Source organism: Vipera berus, assembly GCF_964194415.1.
Source record: "Vipera berus genome assembly, chromosome: Z".
Lineage (NCBI taxonomy): Eukaryota > Metazoa > Chordata > Lepidosauria > Squamata > Viperidae > Vipera > Vipera berus.
Genome location: NC_138205.1, coordinates 85,080,376 through 85,099,895, shown reverse-complemented (window position 1 = coordinate 85,099,895; position 19,520 = coordinate 85,080,376). Strand labels below are relative to the sequence as shown.

Here is a 19,520-nt window from a genome sequence, read left to right as displayed (position 1 = left end):
TGTCATTAACAAAAGAAAGTACAAGAATACTGAGTAAGGTCATCACAAAATGTCAAAGGGGAAGTGAATAAGTGGCAAATAAAAAATAAAGATGGGAGGCATAAATATAGAGTGCCAATAAATATAGATGTACTACTTAATTTTGGAGTAAATTGAATACAATTTAGCCCATTTTTACTTAATGCTCACTGTGCTAAATGAGATTTATCTTCAAAGTTAATTCAGAAGTGCAGTCAAGTAGGGTAACAGAGGTATGCCAAAATAAAAAGGATTATATTGAAGAGACCTGGCAGAAAATACCAACAATGAATGTATATAACAATTTCAATTTTTTTCTGATTTCTCTTTTTTAGATTTCTAAGATTCTGGAGAATTAAGAAAGGTATGTAAGAAAGCTGTATACATGATTTCTTCAAGACATACTCATTTTAGTTTGTAAATTTTTGTAAAATATATTTATCTAATGCAGAGTCTCCTTTGAAACAAGTTCAATTCCTTATGTCATTGTGGATATGCCAATACAATTTTCTTGGCAACAGTATCAAGTAGTTTGCCACTGTCTTTTTTTAAGGTGTTTTTTTTGTGGGGGGGAATACTATATAGACTTCCTGTCTTTAAAATAATCTAATCTTCAGCCCTGGGATTTCCTGGTATCTCCCATTCAACTTACTAAGTAGATCTAATTTTGTTTAACTTTTCAATATAGCTAAGACTGGCTAGGTGCTGCCCCCTAGCCAGGCTTTGTTTAATATATACATTTTTAAGGGTGAAATTGCATGGTAAAAATCTAGAAAATATGCTTTTTAAATAACTAATTATTTATTTATACTTTGGTTTGAAATTGAGAAATGTTCCCATTTTGATGAAAAGATACAGATTAGTGTTTTTAACCAGATGTGTAGCTTTCCTATGTCATTATTGTTTTCTCTAGCTTTGTCATTCATCATATTTTATGTACTGTTAATATTTTATTTTTGTAATTAATACATATATACATATACATCACACACACACACATTACAGAATCATCCTTTTCAATAGTAAAGTCAGTTGACTGACAGCCTATCAATTTGAAAAAAAGAGCTATCAAATAAGAAAGAAATTATTTATATAGGCTTAGATATGTTAGGTTGTAATTTCCATGATCCCAGAATTTATAAATTTGTAGTGCATTCATCTAGAGCAGGGGTGTCAAACTCAATTTCACTGAGGGCCACATCAGCATTATGGTTGCCCTCGGGGGGCCGGGTGGGTGTGGCTGGGTGGGTGTGGCCAGCTCAATGATGCTCACTCAGCGCAGCTTACTCGAAATGAAAGAAAGTTGGCAGCAGTGCCCCTGAGAGGCAGGCAGGGTGGCAAAAAACAGTTTTTAGTGCTCAGCTCTACTATACCAGCAAATCAAGCAATCACACCAGGGTTACCCTTGTAGGTAGGTGCACTTGAAGCAGGCAGAGTGCCACTCAACCTGGTTTCCAGAGGGCCAACTTCCCCCTTTGGCCTCGAGGCCCCCGAAAAAGCCCTAGTGGGGTGGGGCCGGATATTGGCTCATTGCAGGCACCCTGATGAGCACTGCATAGCCATAAGATAGGTAGTCCTCGTTTAGCAACAGTACAGTTACAACAGTGGTGACAAAGTAACTTTGCAGCCAATCCTTGCATTTAGAACTTTTTCAGGTTTGTGTGGCAAATGGCAGCTGAAGTAAGATCCTAAGTCAGTTGCAGTTTCACTGAGTGACTGCATTGCTTAACAACCGAGTGGCTGGTCCCAATTGTGGTCGGTAAATGAGAACTACCTGTATTTCTATGTTCTTTTTGGTGGGGTAGAGGGCTTCAAATTCAGGAAACCTTCCTAAAAAAGGACCAGAGACTTACTTTCCCCAGGCTAGGAGTGCCCCTGAAGTACACACACTTGAACAGCCAATTCAACACATAATCTCACTTCTGTACCCATGCCAGCTTTTCAAAACCACACCGGCAGCAGGAGATCCCACTTCAGTTTCTATTTTACAGCTTTACCCTGTGCAGTAGAAACCCAGCAACTGCAAAATTACCCATAACACAGCCTGGAATTAAAGGATTCTGCCCTCAGCAGCGATAGGTAGGCAGTTGAAGCAATCAGTGAAGGTCTTCCATAATTTTATGTTATACCATTGTTTACCACAAAGTGGGGATTCTAGTTCCAACAAAATGGGCTGGCTCAGGAAGATCTCTCGTGACTTCAGGCATATGCCCAGAATCTCATTTTCTGTGAGCTGAACATTCTTGCCTGGATGTGATCCTTGCACTTCAAGCACCCGGCACAGGAGCCCATGCGTGAAAGAAGCCCGGCAGAGGAGCTGGAGTGGCGAGCAGAGGCGCCCAGCCCGGATCCTGCAAGGCCCCGGCCGAGACGCGCCCCCAGCAGCGGAGCCGCTCCGGCTCCTCTGCCGGGCTTCTTTCACGCACGGGCTCCTCTGCCGGGCTTGTTTCGCGTGCAAGCTACTTTGCCTGGTGCAGCTGGGGACGCGTCTCGGCCAGGCCTTGCAGGATCTGGGCTGGGCGCCTCTGCTCACCCTCAGCAGCGCCCGGCAAAGTAGCTCGCACACAAAACAAGCCTGGCAGAGGAGCAGGAGCAGCTCTGCTGCTGGGGGCACGTCTCGGCCGGGGCCTTGTAGGATCCGGGCGGGGTGCCTCTGCTCGCCCTCAGCAGCGCCCGGCAAAGTAGCTCGCACGCGAAACAAGCCCAGCAGAGGAGCCGGAGCAACTCCGCTACTGGGGGAGTGTCTCAGCCGGGCCTTGCAGGATCTGGGCCAGGCGCCTCTGCTCGCCCTCAGCAGTGCCCAGCAAAGTAGCTCACACACGAAAGAAGCCCGGCAGAGGAGCCGGAGCGGCTCTGCTGCTGGGGGAGTGTCTCAGCCGGGCCTTGCAGGATCCAGGCCGGGTGCCTCTGCTCACCCTCAGCAGTGCCCAGCAAAGGAGCCCGTGTGCAAAAGAAGCCTGGCAGAGGAGCCATCTGTGGCTCTTTCTATGGCCACCTCAAGTCTGCCTTCCTGCCTGGGCACCTCTCCCCCTCACTGGCTGGGTGTTGCTCGTCCTCTCCCTGGCCTCCCACCTCACTCCCTCCTACCTCCTCCTCAACTTTTTTTTTTTGGAGCCGCAGGAGACTAATGAGCTGCAAATGGTGCTGGGCTCCACCAGCCCACATGCACTTGCCTCCTACTGAGCAAGTGCTCAGCCGGACCGGCACCAAGGTGGTGGGGGCCGGACCTTTGTAATTTCTGGGAGAGTTGTGCGGGCCGGATTCAATCATGTGGCGGGCCATTTGTGGCCCGTGGGCCTTGTGTTTGACATGTCTGATCTAGAGGATACTATTCATGTGGAGAAAACTAGTCTTTTCATGAAAAGCCCTTGTAACTCAGAAAATAAAAAGTAGCATTCATACATAGAAATACCCTGTGCCAAAGTAGTCAATCAAAAATAAGTGAGCTTCTTGAATAAACAAGAAGTGTGGAGGTAAGAAAAATAAATAAGAAAAACTGGCCTACACAGTTATTATGGAGAAAAATAGATTAGATATAAAGAAACACAAACTGTGAGATTAGAAATATATTTTTTCCTAAAAGTAATTGGAATGTAAAAGAGAATGTATGGGAATATAAAGGAATACATGTCAAATAAAAATGTAGCATAGTTTGCAAAGCTTTGAAGAGCAGGATGGATGGGACAATAGGAGGATCCAGTGAAATTATGAGATCTGTTTTACAAGGCTCTTGATACAGACTGCTGAACTCTTCTGATTCCCCTGATATCCACTTATATAAACTTTAAGTTTCTTTAATCTTTCAGAACAAATTTAGACTGCATGTATAGGGAAGAAAGAGAGTTTATTTTGCCACTCCTATTGGTTAAAGGAAATTATAGTAACCTTTGAGAAAGAATATTCATATTTCACTTTAGCACTTACAAATACTAAATTAGGTAGACACTCCTAAAAATTATAATGGTTTCTGCATATCTAGGTATTCCAAATGACTTGATAAGGATGGAAAAATCCAGCAGCTTTCAGGAATCATCAACTATTGAAAACTGTGCACAGTTGCTTACATTTCTAACTATTCAAAGAATCCTTCAGGGTTATTGCTACAGCCTGGCTTCCTGCTGACTGTTCATATATCTATATAAAACCCCAAAGGCAAGTATGATGATCAGGAGAAGCTAGAAATAGAACACAGTTTATTTTCCCATATAACCAGTGCTTTTTTTTGTAAAAGAAAAAGGTGCCGGAACTCACACATGTCATACAACCTGACTTGCCTAACCTACAAGGTTCCATCCAAAAAAGGTGCCGGAACTCCGTTCTGAGCGTTCTATGAGAAAAAAAGCCCTGCATATAACAATAGCAATAGCACCTAGACTTATATACTGCTCCATAGTGCTTTGCAGCACTCTCTCAGCAGTTTACAATGTCAGAATATTGCCCCCAACAATCTGGGTCCTTATTTTACTGACCTTAGAAGGATAAAAAGCTAAGTCAACCTTCAGCCTTGTCATGATCGAACTCCAGGCTGTGGGAAAATTTAGTCTGCAATACTGCATTCTAACCATTGTGCCACCAGGACTCTATATAGAAAGTATTCTCCTACTGAAAGTATTCCTAAGGAGAGGGGAGGGGATGAGGTTTACTGAGCTTCCACTAGATATATCATAAATTACCAGAGAAATCGAGATAGGCGGCTCCGAAATTTGAAGAGCTCTTATTTTAACAAAGGGAAATGCAGGCTCTTAAATCTGAATTGGATTGAGCAGTAGTTGCACTCCTGAAGACTTGTTAACTGGAGAATGGATGAAAGTCTTCCAAGTGGAATTTGGCAAGCATAGGGAAACTTGTTAAAAATGTAGAGGAAGAAATACTGCAATACTGAGCTATTTAATACAGATTGCCCTGCTAAGAATCAGATTATGAAAGATTAAAAATTTTATCAGCCTAACTCACAGATGGAAAATGACCAACAGTACTTGCAACCCTTCCTTTAAGTCTAAATGAGAATCTAAGTATGGTTAAGAAATAGATTGATGTACCTATGTGCATGTATCAGAAGCTGGAAGAAGAGATCAACATAAAAAATTACGACTTGAAAAGAAAACAGTGGGCAAGAACAAGGAATAACCCCCAGCCATCTATATTGCTATACTTCTGGAAGCCTGATATCTATTCTCACTGTTTCCCCCGGATTCTCAAAGTAATAGTCCTGGACCTCATATCCCATTTGCAGAAGCAAATTTTACCCCCAAGATTAAACAATATATATATTGGCTGGGCGCAGAGAAACCATTGTTATACCTATTAAGCAACACAATTGGTCTGTATTAAAATAATAACAGCAAAAATACCTGAGTGATGTAAATAATTTTGTGCAGCTGAATTAGAATCTGTTGAATAGGATCACTGATCTGACGTACCTTCCGTTGCGACACAGCAATCCCAGCTGATGCTGCAAAAGATAATGTTACAGTCAGCAATGAAAATAAATTTGCTGCTTTCAGTATTTTTCTCAAAGACAGATGCAGAAGCCAGAAAAGGGGGGGGGGAAAGAACAGAAGGACATTTGGAACTTGCAAATTGTAATCTAGTATCTTCCTTCTTGTAACAACACTATTAATAGAGAGTTATTGAATTTTAAATATAAAACATTTTCCATGCTTTAGTTCTGTTGAAATATTTATGGAGCAAAAGCAAAATAACGTTTTTTTATAAAAGTTCAATAAAATTAGATGTAGGGTATACAAAGGCTGTCAAATCGTAAGTTATGTGCTTTTCAACCTGCTCTAGGAGGAAAAGATAAAACTCATTTTCAGCTTTCAAAACATGAATAAGATTATTTTAGGTGCATTCTACAACCAGACATAAAAATCTATAAAAGTAGTTCAACTTTATTCATATTATCAAGAACTGAGCAAATTTAAATTTTCATTTCCTTTCTGACTCAGTACCACAGAATATGAACATATGGTACAAGATAGTAAAATATTTTTCTTTTTATAAGACAATTAAAATAGCAACTCCTGCATACTTTCTCAACTTAAACGATAAATATATGTAAAGAATGGGGCAATATCTGCAGTGTCTGCATAACAGCATCGTTTCAAGACTAGTTTATCTTCCTGTATTGTTGTGTTTGTAATATAACGAAATCGCCATTATTGGGCCTGCAATATATATGCATATTTATGATTTTTGTCCTAGTCTGCCCCTTTATTCAAGGTATATTCAAAGTCAAGCCCCATAGACAATCACAGTATGTTCTATTAATTCTCTTTTTCCCCCAGAGAAAATATTACCAAACTTAGTAAATGTTCAAATGTCATGCATCAAACAAGAAAATGGCCATCAATCTAAACACTTAATATAATGAATATGATAATCTATTAAGCCTAACTTTTCATACACTTTCTATTATTATTATCATTGGTTGTATTCAGTTTTAATCTTATATTAGTGGTGCAGAATCAGGGCTGCAAGATAAGTGGCCATACTGTCACTGATAGGTCACTAATATCTCTCTCTCTCTCTTTCTCTCTCTCTCTCTCTCTCTCTCTCTCTCTCTCTCTATATATATATATATATATATATATATATATATATATATATATATATATATATATATATATATATATATGGGATTCCATCGAAACGTTGCTCCTTCTACGCGGGGAAAAACCCGAATGACCAAAGATCCATATATATATATATATATATATATATGTAGATCTAGAGTCTCGGGTTTCTTCCCGCGTTCCTTTCATCTTCAGAAAGTTGTGGCGACGTTTCGACGAAATCCCATCCGTCATCATCAGGCCGGAGTGTTCCTCCTGCTGCTTCCAGGAGCAATGCGTGGTCTGGCTGTTCCTTTCCTTCCAACTGCCGGTGGGGCTGTGTTCTGATTGGGTGGAGGCGTGGCTGCTTTCTGATTGGGTGGGGGTGTCCTCCGACTGGGTGGAGGCGTGGTTGTCTTCTGATTGAGTGGAGGCGTGGCTGTCTTCTGATTGGGTGGATGCGTGGTTGTCTTCTGATTGGTTGGAGGCGTGGCTGTCTTCTGATTGGGAGGGGTGTGTTCTGAATGGGTGGGGTTTTTTGTTGTGTTGTAATATCCTGAGTGTTGTGATTTGGTGTCCTGAGGAGTGGGCTGTGTAGTGGCCTCCAGAGCTTTGGTTTGGCTCCGAGTTCGAGGACCTGCTATGTATCTCTGGTATGGGTCAGTCAGGTTCGTGTGAGCGTTCTTCTGCTTGGGTGATGGCACTTTTGCTTGACTTGTTCTGTCTTCTGTGTGGGAGAGTTTTTGTTCTGGGTGTGGATGAGTCTTGCTGGGGCTGGTGGCATTTGGGGTTGTTTGTTGGTTTTTTAAATCCTTGTTTGCTGAAATTCGTTTCTCTATCAATGCTGGTTTCCAAATGGCATGTAAGCGGGAGGTGTCGTCTCGCTTGTTCATACTGTCTGGGTGTTTTTCTATTTCAATGGCTTCTCTGATTATTCTGCTATTGAGATGTTCTATTTTGGCGATTGTTTTTGTACCTTCAAAATTGATGTTGTGTCCCGTAGTGTTTATGTGTTGTACTAGTGAAGATGTGTGATCTTTCTTCTGTACTGAGTTCTTATGTTCTTCTACACGTACCTCTATTCTTCTGTTAGTCTGTCCGATGTATGTTGCTGGACAGGAGGCGCATGGGATTTGGTATATGCCCTGGTTTTCCAGTTCTATTTTGTCTTTGGGATTTCTCAGGATGGTTGATATCTTTCTGTCAGTGTTAAATGCGGTTTTGATGTTATGTTTGCGTAGTACTTTACTGATTTTGTCGGTTGTTCCTTTTATGTAGGGCAAGATGGCTCGTCCGTTGTTCTGTTCTTCTTCTTGGATCTTTTTCTGTTTCGGAGTCCCCTGCTGGATCATATTGGTGATTTTGTTTTTTTGGAACTTGTTTGCTGTCAATATGTCTGTCAGGGTGTGTAGTTCTGTTTGTATATGTGTTTCATCTGCAAGGCGTCTGGTTCTTGTTATTAGTGTTTTGGCTACTGAATTTATTTGTGCTGGGTGATGATGTGATTGCGCATTGAGGTAACGGTTGGTGTGTGTTTTCTTTCGGTAGACTGTGTGTCCTAGGGTGCCGTTTTGTTTTTTGTATATAAGTACATCCAGGAAAGGTAACTGGTTGTTTGTTTCAATCTCCATGGTGAATTTTATTTTGGGATGTAGGCTGTTCAGGTGTGTTAGGAAGTTTTCTAGCTCCTTTCTTCCGTGGGGCCAGATCACGAAGGTGTCATCCACATATCTGAGCCACAGTTTTGGTTTGTTTGTAGTCTTTTCCAGAGCGTTAGTTTCAAATTCTTCCATGAAAAGGTTGGCGATAACTGGTGATAGAGGGGATCCCATTGGTGCGCCTTCTATTTGTTTGTATCTCTGGCCTCTGTGTATGAAGTATGTGTTTGATAAGCAGTGTTCTGCTAGTTCTATAATATGGTTTGGTGGTTGGTATTTGCTTCTTATTGTTGATAGAGCTTCTTGGACTGGCACCTGGGTGAATAGTGATACCACATCGAAGCTGACTAGCAAGTCTTTTTGGTCTATCTGTAGATTTTTCACTAATTCTATAAAGTGGTATGAGTTTTGGACATATGAAGCTGCCATTTCTGCTTGAGGTTGTAATTGTTTTGCTAGGTATTTAGCTAGGTTTTGTAGTGGTGAGCCTATAGAACTTACTATGGGTCTTAGTGGGATTCCATCTTTGTGTATTTTGGGGAGGCCATATAGTTTTGGGCATCTGGATGACTTCTCCCTAGGAATGATTGTTTGTTGGATTTCTTGGCTTATAGAAGTTGATTTTATCTTTTTCTTGGTGGTCTTTTCTAGATAGGTTGTGGGATCTGTATATATAGGTTTGTATGTAGTTTCTTTGAGTAAGCTGGACAGTTTCTCTTCATAGTCTGATGTGTCCATTACCACTGTAGCATTGCCTTTATCTGCTGGTAGTATGATTATGCTGTTGTCTTTTCTTAGGTTTTGCAATGCTACTTGCTCTTCTTTTGTTAGGTTGCTTTTGGGTGGTTTGCTTGTGCATAGGATGTGGGTGACTTCATGTCTGACTTGGTCTGCTTCATCTGCATTGAGTTTAGTTAAGCTGGTTTCAACTCCACATATGATGGTTTCTGTGGGAATTTTCTTTGGTGCAACAGCGAAGTTGAAACCTTTTGCTAGGACGTTTGTTTCTGCTGTTGTTAGTCTTCTGTGGGAGATGTTATGCACTACTTGTTGTAGATGTTGTTGTGATGTGGTTGTTTGGTTGTTGTAGTTCTCTAATTGTTTGAGTTTCTTTGTATGTCTGTTGTTTTTATAGATGGTCTCTGTTTCTGCTCTCCAAACCGCCAGTTGTTTCACTTTGTCCCATAGTATCGGGTGAATAATGTTGCTGAGTTTGAGATGTAATGTTAGTAGGTCCTTGTTTGTTTGGTCTAATTGAAATCTTTTATTGTGGAGTTCATTTCTTAGTAATGCCATTTCTGTTCTTCTTAGAATGCGTTTGGTTGAAGTGGTATTGATGTGGAATTTCAATTTGAAACAATTTGGTCTTATATTTTGGTCTCGACATTGGCATAGGAAAGGTATGTCACTTAGTATTCTTGCTCTTCGTACTTCTGACTTTTCGTAAGTCCTGGTTAGTTGGTAGATGTCCTCCCCGTAGAGGTATGATATTTGTTTTCGTAGATTCTCGCGGGTGTCTGTATGTGTAGATCTAGAGTCTCGGGTTTCTTCCCGCGTTCCTTTCATCTTCAGAAAGTTGTGGCGACGTTTCGACGAAATCCCATCCGTCATCATCAGGCCGGAGTGTTCCTCCTGCTGCTTCCAGGAGCAATGCGTGGTCTGGCTGTTCCTTTCCTTCCAACTGCCGGTGGGGCTGTGTTCTGATTGGGTGGAGGCGTGGCTGCTTTCTGATTGGGTGGGGGTGTCCTCCGACTGGGTGGAGGCGTGGTTGTCTTCTGATTGAGTGGAGGCGTGGCTGTCTTCTGATTGGGTGGATGCGTGGTTGTCTTCTGATTGGTTGGAGGCGTGGCTGTCTTCTGATTGGGAGGGGTGTGTTCTGAATGGGTGGGGTTTTTTGTTGTGTTGTAATATCCTGAGTGTTGTGATTTGGTGTCCTGAGGAGTGGGCTGTGTAGTGGCCTCCAGAGCTTTGGTTTGGCTCCGAGTTCGAGGACCTGCTATGTATCTCTGGTATGGGTCAGTCAGGTTCGTGTGAGCGTTCTTCTGCTTGGGTGATGGCACTTTTGCTTGACTTGTTCTGTCTTCTGTGTGGGAGAGTTTTTGTTCTGGGTGTGGATGAGTCTTGCTGGGGCTGGTGGCATTTGGGGTTGTTTGTTGGTTTTTTAAATCCTTGTTTGCTGAAATTCGTTTCTCTATCAATGCTGGTTTCCAAATGGCATGTAAGCGGGAGGTGTCGTCTCGCTTGTTCATACTGTCTGGGTGTTTTTCTATTTCAATGGCTTCTCTGATTATTCTGCTATTGAGATGTTCTATTTTGGCGATTGTTTTTGTACCTTCAAAATTGATGTTGTGTCCCGTAGTGTTTATGTGTTGTACTAGTGAAGATGTGTGATCTTTCTTCTGTACTGAGTTCTTATGTTCTTCTACACGTACCTCTATTCTTCTGTTAGTCTGTCCGATGTATGTTGCTGGACAGGAGGCGCATGGGATTTGGTATATGCCCTGGTTTTCCAGTTCTATTTTGTCTTTGGGATTTCTCAGGATGGTTGATATCTTTCTGTCAGTGTTAAATGCGGTTTTGATGTTATGTTTGCGTAGTACTTTACTGATTTTGTCGGTTGTTCCTTTTATGTAGGGCAAGATGGCTCGTCCGTTGTTCTGTTCTTCTTCTTGGATCTTTTTCTGTTTCGGAGTCCCCTGCTGGATCATATTGGTGATTTTGTTTTTTTGGAACTTGTTTGCTGTCAATATGTCTGTCAGGGTGTGTAGTTCTGTTTGTATATGTGTTTCATCTGCAAGGCGTCTGGTTCTTGTTATTAGTGTTTTGGCTACTGAATTTATTTGTGCTGGGTGATGATGTGATTGCGCATTGAGGTAACGGTTGGTGTGTGTTTTCTTTCGGTAGACTGTGTGTCCTAGGGTGCCGTTTTGTTTTTTGTATATAAGTACATCCAGGAAAGGTAACTGGTTGTTTGTTTCAATCTCCATGGTGAATTTTATTTTGGGATGTAGGCTGTTCAGGTGTGTTAGGAAGTTTTCTAGCTCCTTTCTTCCGTGGGGCCAGATCACGAAGGTGTCATCCACATATCTGAGCCACAGTTTTGGTTTGTTTGTAGTCTTTTCCAGAGCGTTAGTTTCAAATTCTTCCATGAAAAGGTTGGCGATAACTGGTGATAGAGGGGATCCCATTGGTGCGCCTTCTATTTGTTTGTATCTCTGGCCTCTGTGTATGAAGTATGTGTTTGATAAGCAGTGTTCTGCTAGTTCTATAATATGGTTTGGTGGTTGGTATTTGCTTCTTATTGTTGATAGAGCTTCTTGGACTGGCACCTGGGTGAATAGTGATACCACATCGAAGCTGACTAGCAAGTCTTTTTGGTCTATCTGTAGATTTTTCACTAATTCTATAAAGTGGTATGAGTTTTGGACATATGAAGCTGCCATTTCTGCTTGAGGTTGTAATTGTTTTGCTAGGTATTTAGCTAGGTTTTGTAGTGGTGAGCCTATAGAACTTACTATGGGTCTTAGTGGGATTCCATCTTTGTGTATTTTGGGGAGGCCATATAGTTTTGGGCATCTGGATGACTTCTCCCTAGGAATGATTGTTTGTTGGATTTCTTGGCTTATAGAAGTTGATTTTATCTTTTTCTTGGTGGTCTTTTCTAGATAGGTTGTGGGATCTGTATATATAGGTTTGTATGTAGTTTCTTTGAGTAAGCTGGACAGTTTCTCTTCATAGTCTGATGTGTCCATTACCACTGTAGCATTGCCTTTATCTGCTGGTAGTATGATTATGCTGTTGTCTTTTCTTAGGTTTTGCAATGCTACTTGCTCTTCTTTTGTTAGGTTGCTTTTGGGTGGTTTGCTTGTGCATAGGATGTGGGTGACTTCATGTCTGACTTGGTCTGCTTCATCTGCATTGAGTTTAGTTAAGCTGGTTTCAACTCCACATATGATGGTTTCTGTGGGAATTTTCTTTGGTGCAACAGCGAAGTTGAAACCTTTTGCTAGGACGTTTGTTTCTGCTGTTGTTAGTCTTCTGTGGGAGATGTTATGCACTACTTGTTGTAGATGTTGTTGTGATGTGGTTGTTTGGTTGTTGTAGTTCTCTAATTGTTTGAGTTTCTTTGTATGTCTGTTGTTTTTATAGATGGTCTCTGTTTCTGCTCTCCAAACCGCCAGTTGTTTCACTTTGTCCCATAGTATCGGGTGAATAATGTTGCTGAGTTTGAGATGTAATGTTAGTAGGTCCTTGTTTGTTTGGTCTAATTGAAATCTTTTATTGTGGAGTTCATTTCTTAGTAATGCCATTTCTGTTCTTCTTAGAATGCGTTTGGTTGAAGTGGTATTGATGTGGAATTTCAATTTGAAACAATTTGGTCTTATATTTTGGTCTCGACATTGGCATAGGAAAGGTATGTCACTTAGTATTCTTGCTCTTCGTACTTCTGACTTTTCGTAAGTCCTGGTTAGTTGGTAGATGTCCTCCCCGTAGAGGTATGATATTTGTTTTCGTAGATTCTCGCGGGTGTCTGTATGTGTAGATCTAGAGTCTCGGGTTTCTTCCCACGTTCCTTTCATCTTCAGAAAGTTGTGGCGACGTTTCGACGAAATCCCATCCGTCATCATCAGGCCGGAGTGTTCCTCCTGCTGCTTCCAGGAGCAATGCGTGGTCTGGCTGTTCCTTTCCTTCCAACTGCCGGTGGGGCTGTGTTCTGATTGGGTGGAGGCGTGGCTGCTTTCTGATTGGGTGGGGGTGTCCTCCGACTGGGTGGAGGCGTGGTTGTCTTCTGATTGAGTGGAGGCGTGGCTGTCTTCTGATTGGGTGGATGCGTGGTTGTCTTCTGATTGGTTGGAGGCGTGGCTGTCTTCTGATTGGGAGGGGTGTGTTCTGAATGGGTGGGGTTTTTTGTTGTGTTGTAATATCCTGAGTGTTGTGATTTGGTGTCCTGAGGAGTGGGCTGTGTAGTGGCCTCCAGAGCTTTGGTTTGGCTCCGAGTTCGAGGACCTGCTATGTATCTCTGGTATGGGTCAGTCAGGTTCGTGTGAGCGTTCTTCTGCTTGGGTGATGGCACTTTTGCTTGACTTGTTCTGTCTTCTGTGTGGGAGAGTTTTTGTTCTGGGTGTGGATGAGTCTTGCTGGGGCTGGTGGCATTTGGGGTTGTTTGTTGGTTTTTTAAATCCTTGTTTGCTGAAATTCGTTTCTCTATCAATGCTGGTTTCCAAATGGCATGTAAGCGGGAGGTGTCGTCTCGCTTGTTCATACTGTCTGGGTGTTTTTCTATTTCAATGGCTTCTCTGATTATTCTGCTATTGAGATGTTCTATTTTGGCGATTGTTTTTGTACCTTCAAAATTGATGTTGTGTCCCGTAGTGTTTATGTGTTGTACTAGTGAAGATGTGTGATCTTTCTTCTGTACTGAGTTCTTATGTTCTTCTACACGTACCTCTATTCTTCTGTTAGTCTGTCCGATGTATGTTGCTGGACAGGAGGCGCATGGGATTTGGTATATGCCCTGGTTTTCCAGTTCTATTTTGTCTTTGGGATTTCTCAGGATGGTTGATATCTTTCTGTCAGTGTTAAATGCGGTTTTGATGTTATGTTTGCGTAGTACTTTACTGATTTTGTCGGTTGTTCCTTTTATGTAGGGCAAGATGGCTCGTCCGTTGTTCTGTTCTTCTTCTTGGATCTTTTTCTGTTTCGGAGTCCCCTGCTGGATCATATTGGTGATTTTGTTTTTTTGGAACTTGTTTGCTGTCAATATGTCTGTCAGGGTGTGTAGTTCTGTTTGTATATGTGTTTCATCTGCAAGGCGTCTGGTTCTTGTTATTAGTGTTTTGGCTACTGAATTTATTTGTGCTGGGTGATGATGTGATTGCGCATTGAGGTAACGGTTGGTGTGTGTTTTCTTTCGGTAGACTGTGTGTCCTAGGGTGCCGTTTTGTTTTTTGTATATAAGTACATCCAGGAAAGGTAACTGGTTGTTTGTTTCAATCTCCATGGTGAATTTTATTTTGGGATGTAGGCTGTTCAGGTGTGTTAGGAAGTTTTCTAGCTCCTTTCTTCCGTGGGGCCAGATCACGAAGGTGTCATCCACATATCTGAGCCACAGTTTTGGTTTGTTTGTAGTCTTTTCCAGAGCGTTAGTTTCAAATTCTTCCATGAAAAGGTTGGCGATAACTGGTGATAGAGGGGATCCCATTGGTGCGCCTTCTATTTGTTTGTATCTCTGGCCTCTGTGTATGAAGTATGTGTTTGATAAGCAGTGTTCTGCTAGTTCTATAATATGGTTTGGTGGTTGGTATTTGCTTCTTATTGTTGATAGAGCTTCTTGGACTGGCACCTGGGTGAATAGTGATACCACATCGAAGCTGACTAGCAAGTCTTTTTGGTCTATCTGTAGATTTTTCACTAATTCTATAAAGTGGTATGAGTTTTGGACATATGAAGCTGCCATTTCTGCTTGAGGTTGTAATTGTTTTGCTAGGTATTTAGCTAGGTTTTGTAGTGGTGAGCCTATAGAACTTACTATGGGTCTTAGTGGGATTCCATCTTTGTGTATTTTGGGGAGGCCATATAGTTTTGGGCATCTGGATGACTTCTCCCTAGGAATGATTGTTTGTTGGATTTCTTGGCTTATAGAAGTTGATTTTATCTTTTTCTTGGTGGTCTTTTCTAGATAGGTTGTGGGATCTGTATATATAGGTTTGTATGTAGTTTCTTTGAGTAAGCTGGACAGTTTCTCTTCATAGTCTGATGTGTCCATTACCACTGTAGCATTGCCTTTATCTGCTGGTAGTATGATTATGCTGTTGTCTTTTCTTAGGTTTTGCAATGCTACTTGCTCTTCTTTTGTTAGGTTGCTTTTGGGTGGTTTGCTTGTGCATAGGATGTGGGTGACTTCATGTCTGACTTGGTCTGCTTCATCTGCATTGAGTTTAGTTAAGCTGGTTTCAACTCCACATATGATGGTTTCTGTGGGAATTTTCTTTGGTGCAACAGCGAAGTTGAAACCTTTTGCTAGGACGTTTGTTTCTGCTGTTGTTAGTCTTCTGTGGGAGATGTTATGCACTACTTGTTGTAGATGTTGTTGTGATGTGGTTGTTTGGTTGTTGTAGTTCTCTAATTGTTTGAGTTTCTTTGTATGTCTGTTGTTTTTATAGATGGTCTCTGTTTCTGCTCTCCAAACCGCCAGTTGTTTCACTTTGTCCCATAGTATCGGGTGAATAATGTTGCTGAGTTTGAGATGTAATGTTAGTAGGTCCTTGTTTGTTTGGTCTAATTGAAATCTTTTATTGTGGAGTTCATTTCTTAGTAATGCCATTTCTGTTCTTCTTAGAATGCGTTTGGTTGAAGTGGTATTGATGTGGAATTTCAATTTGAAACAATTTGGTCTTATATTTTGGTCTCGACATTGGCATAGGAAAGGTATGTCACTTAGTATTCTTGCTCTTCGTACTTCTGACTTTTCGTAAGTCCTGGTTAGTTGGTAGATGTCCTCCCCGTAGAGGTATGATATTTGTTTTCGTAGATTCTCGCGGGTGTCTGTATGTGTAGATCTAGAGTCTCGGGTTTCTTCCCGCGTTCCTTTCATCTTCAGAAAGTTGTGGCGACGTTTCGACGAAATCCCATCCGTCATCATCAGGCCGGAGTGTTCCTCCTGCTGCTTCCAGGAGCAATGCGTGGTCTGGCTGTTCCTTTCCTTCCAACTGCCGGTGGGGCTGTGTTCTGATTGGGTGGAGGCGTGGCTGCTTTCTGATTGGGTGGGGGTGTCCTCCGACTGGGTGGAGGCGTGGTTGTCTTCTGATTGAGTGGAGGCGTGGCTGTCTTCTGATTGGGTGGATGCGTGGTTGTCTTCTGATTGGTTGGAGGCGTGGCTGTCTTCTGATTGGGAGGGGTGTGTTCTGAATGGGTGGGGTTTTTTGTTGTGTTGTAATATCCTGAGTGTTGTGACTTGGTGTCCTGAGGAGTGGGCTGTGTAGTGGCCTCCAGAGCTTTGGTTTGGCTCCGAGTTCGAGGACCTGCTATGTATCTCTGGTATGGGTCAGTCAGGTTCGTGTGAGCGTTCTTCTGCTTGGGTGATGGCACTTTTGCTTGACTTGTTCTGTCTTCTGTGTGGGAGAGTTTTTGTTCTGGGTGTGGATGAGTCTTGCTGGGGCTGGTGGCATTTGGGGTTGTTTGTTGGTTTTTTAAATCCTTGTTTGCTGAAATTCGTTTCTCTATCAATGCTGGTTTCCAAATGGCATGTAAGCGGGAGGTGTCGTCTCGCTTGTTCATACTGTCTGGGTGTTTTTCTATTTCAATGGCTTCTCTGATTATTCTGCTATTGAGATGTTCTATTTTGGCGATTGTTTTTGTACCTTCAAAATTGATGTTGTGTCCCGTAGTGTTTATGTGTTGTACTAGTGAAGATGTGTGATCTTTCTTCTGTACTGAGTTCTTATGTTCTTCTACACGTACCTCTATTCTTCTGTTAGTCTGTCCGATGTATGTTGCTGGACAGGAGGCGCATGGGATTTGGTATATGCCCTGGTTTTCCAGTTCTATTTTGTCTTTGGGATTTCTCAGGATGGTTGATATCTTTCTGTCAGTGTTAAATGCGGTTTTGATGTTATGTTTGCGTAGTACTTTACTGATTTTGTCGGTTGTTCCTTTTATGTAGGGCAAGATGGCTCGTCCGTTGTTCTGTTCTTCTTCTTGGATCTTTTTCTGTTTCGGAGTCCCCTGCTGGATCATATTGGTGATTTTGTTTTTTTGGAACTTGTTTGCTGTCAATATGTCTGTCAGGGTGTGTAGTTCTGTTTGTATATGTGTTTCATCAAAAAACAAAACGGCACCCTAGGACACACAGTCTACCGAAAGAAAACACACACCAACCGTTACCTCAATGCGCAATCACATCATCACCCAGCACAAATAAATTCAGTAGCCAAAACACTAATAACAAGAACCAGACGCCTTGCAGATGAAACACATATACAAACAGAACTACACACCCTGACAGACATATTGACAGCAAACAAGTTCCAAAAAAACAAAATCACCAATATGATCCAGCAGGGGACTCCGAAACAGAAAAAGATCCAAGAAGAAGAACAGAACAACGGACGAGCCATCTTGCCCTACATAAAAGGAACAACCGACAAAATCAGTAAAGTACTACGCAAACATAACATCAAAACCGCATTTAACACTGACAGAAAGATATCAACCATCCTGAGAAATCCCAAAGACAAAATAGAACTGGAAAACCAGGGCATATACCAAATCCCATGCGCCTCCTGTCCAGCAACATACATCGGACAGACTAACAGAAGAATAGAGGTACGTGTAGAAGAACATAAGAACTCAGTACAGAAGAAAGATCACACATCTTCACTAGTACAACACATAAACACTACGGGACACAACATCAATTTTGAAGGTACAAAAACAATCGCCAAAATAGAACATCTCAATAGCAGAATAATCAGAGAAGCCATTGAAATAGAAAAACACCCAGACAGTATGAACAAGCGAGACGACACCTCCCGCTTACATGCCATTTGGAAACCAGCATTGATAGAGAAACGAATTTCAGCAAACAAGGATTTAAAAAACCAACAAACAACCCCAAATGCCACCAGCCCCAGCAAGACTCATCCACACCCAGAACAAAAACTCTCCCACACAGAAGACAGAACAAGTCAAGCAAAAGTGCCATCACCCAAGCAGAAGAACGCTCACACGAACCTGACTGACCCATACCAGAGATACATAGCAGGTCCTCGAACTCGGAGCCAAACCAAAGCTCTGGAGGCCACTACACAGCCCACTCCTCAGGACACCAAATCACAACACTCAGGATATTACAACACAACAAAAAACCCCACCCATTCAGAACACACCCCTCCCAATCAGAAGACAGCCACGCCTCCAACCAATCAGAAGACAACCACGCATCCACCCAATCAGAAGACAGCCACGCCTCCACTCAATCAGAAGACAACCACGCCTCCACCCAGTCGGAGGACACCCCCACCCAATCAGAAAGCAGCCACGCCTCCACCCAATCAGAACACAGCCCCACCGGCAGTTGGAAGGAAAGGAACAGCCAGACCACGCATTGCTCCTGGAAGCAGCAGGAGGAACACTCCGGCCTGATGATGACGGATGGGATTTCGTCGAAACGTCGCCACAACTTTCTGAAGATGAAAGGAACGCGGGAAGAAACCCGAGACTCTAGATCTACACATACAGACACCCGCGAGAATCTACGAAAACAAATATCATACCTCTACGGGGAGGACATCTACCAACTAACCAGGACTTACGAAAAGTCAGAAGTACGAAGAGCAAGAATACTAAGTGACATACCTTTCCTATGCCAATGTCGAGACCAAAATATAAGACCAAATTGTTTCAAATTGAAATTCCACATCAATACCACTTCAACCAAACGCATTCTAAGAAGAACAGAAATGGCATTACTAAGAAATGAACTCCACAATAAAAGATTTCAATTAGACCAAACAAACAAGGACCTACTAACATTACATCTCAAACTCAGCAACATTATTCACCCGATACTATGGGACAAAGTGAAACAACTGGCGGTTTGGAGAGCAGAAACAGAGACCATCTATAAAAACAACAGACATACAAAGAAACTCAAACAATTAGAGAACTACAACAACCAAACAACCACATCACAACAACATCTACAACAAGTAGTGCATAACATCTCCCACAGAAGACTAACAACAGCAGAAACAAACGTCCTAGCAAAAGGTTTCAACTTCGCTGTTGCACCAAAGAAAATTCCCACAGAAACCATCATATGTGGAGTTGAAACCAGCTTAACTAAACTCAATGCAGATGAAGCAGACCAAGTCAGACATGAAGTCACCCACATCCTATGCACAAGCAAACCACCCAAAAGCAACCTAACAAAAGAAGAGCAAGTAGCATTGCAAAACCTAAGAAAAGACAACAGCATAATCATACTACCAGCAGATAAAGGCAATGCTACAGTGGTAATGGACACATCAGACTATGAAGAGAAACTGTCCAGCTTACTCAAAGAAACTACATACAAACCTATATATACAGATCCCACAACCTATCTAGAAAAGACCACCAAGAAAAAGATAAAATCAACTTCTATAAGCCAAGAAATCCAACAAACAATCATTCCTAGGGAGAAGTCATCCAGATGCCCAAAACTATATGGCCTCCCCAAAATACACAAAGATGGAATCCCACTAAGACCCATAGTAAGTTCTATAGGCTCACCACTACAAAACCTAGC

At 42.0% G+C, this 19,520-nt stretch overlaps 1 protein-coding gene across 1 annotated transcript in view; it reads right to left on the bottom strand.

The window, feature by feature from the left end:
* NEK10 (NIMA related kinase 10) overlaps positions 1–19,520 on the bottom strand; it is a 166,281-nt gene that overhangs the window by 21,024 nt on the left and 125,737 nt on the right. The window contains exon 33 of the mRNA XM_081345079.1: positions 5,370–5,470. Within this exon, the coding sequence (XP_081201205.1) occupies positions 5,370–5,470 (101 nt within the window). The remainder of the gene's footprint in view (positions 1–5,369; positions 5,471–19,520) is intronic.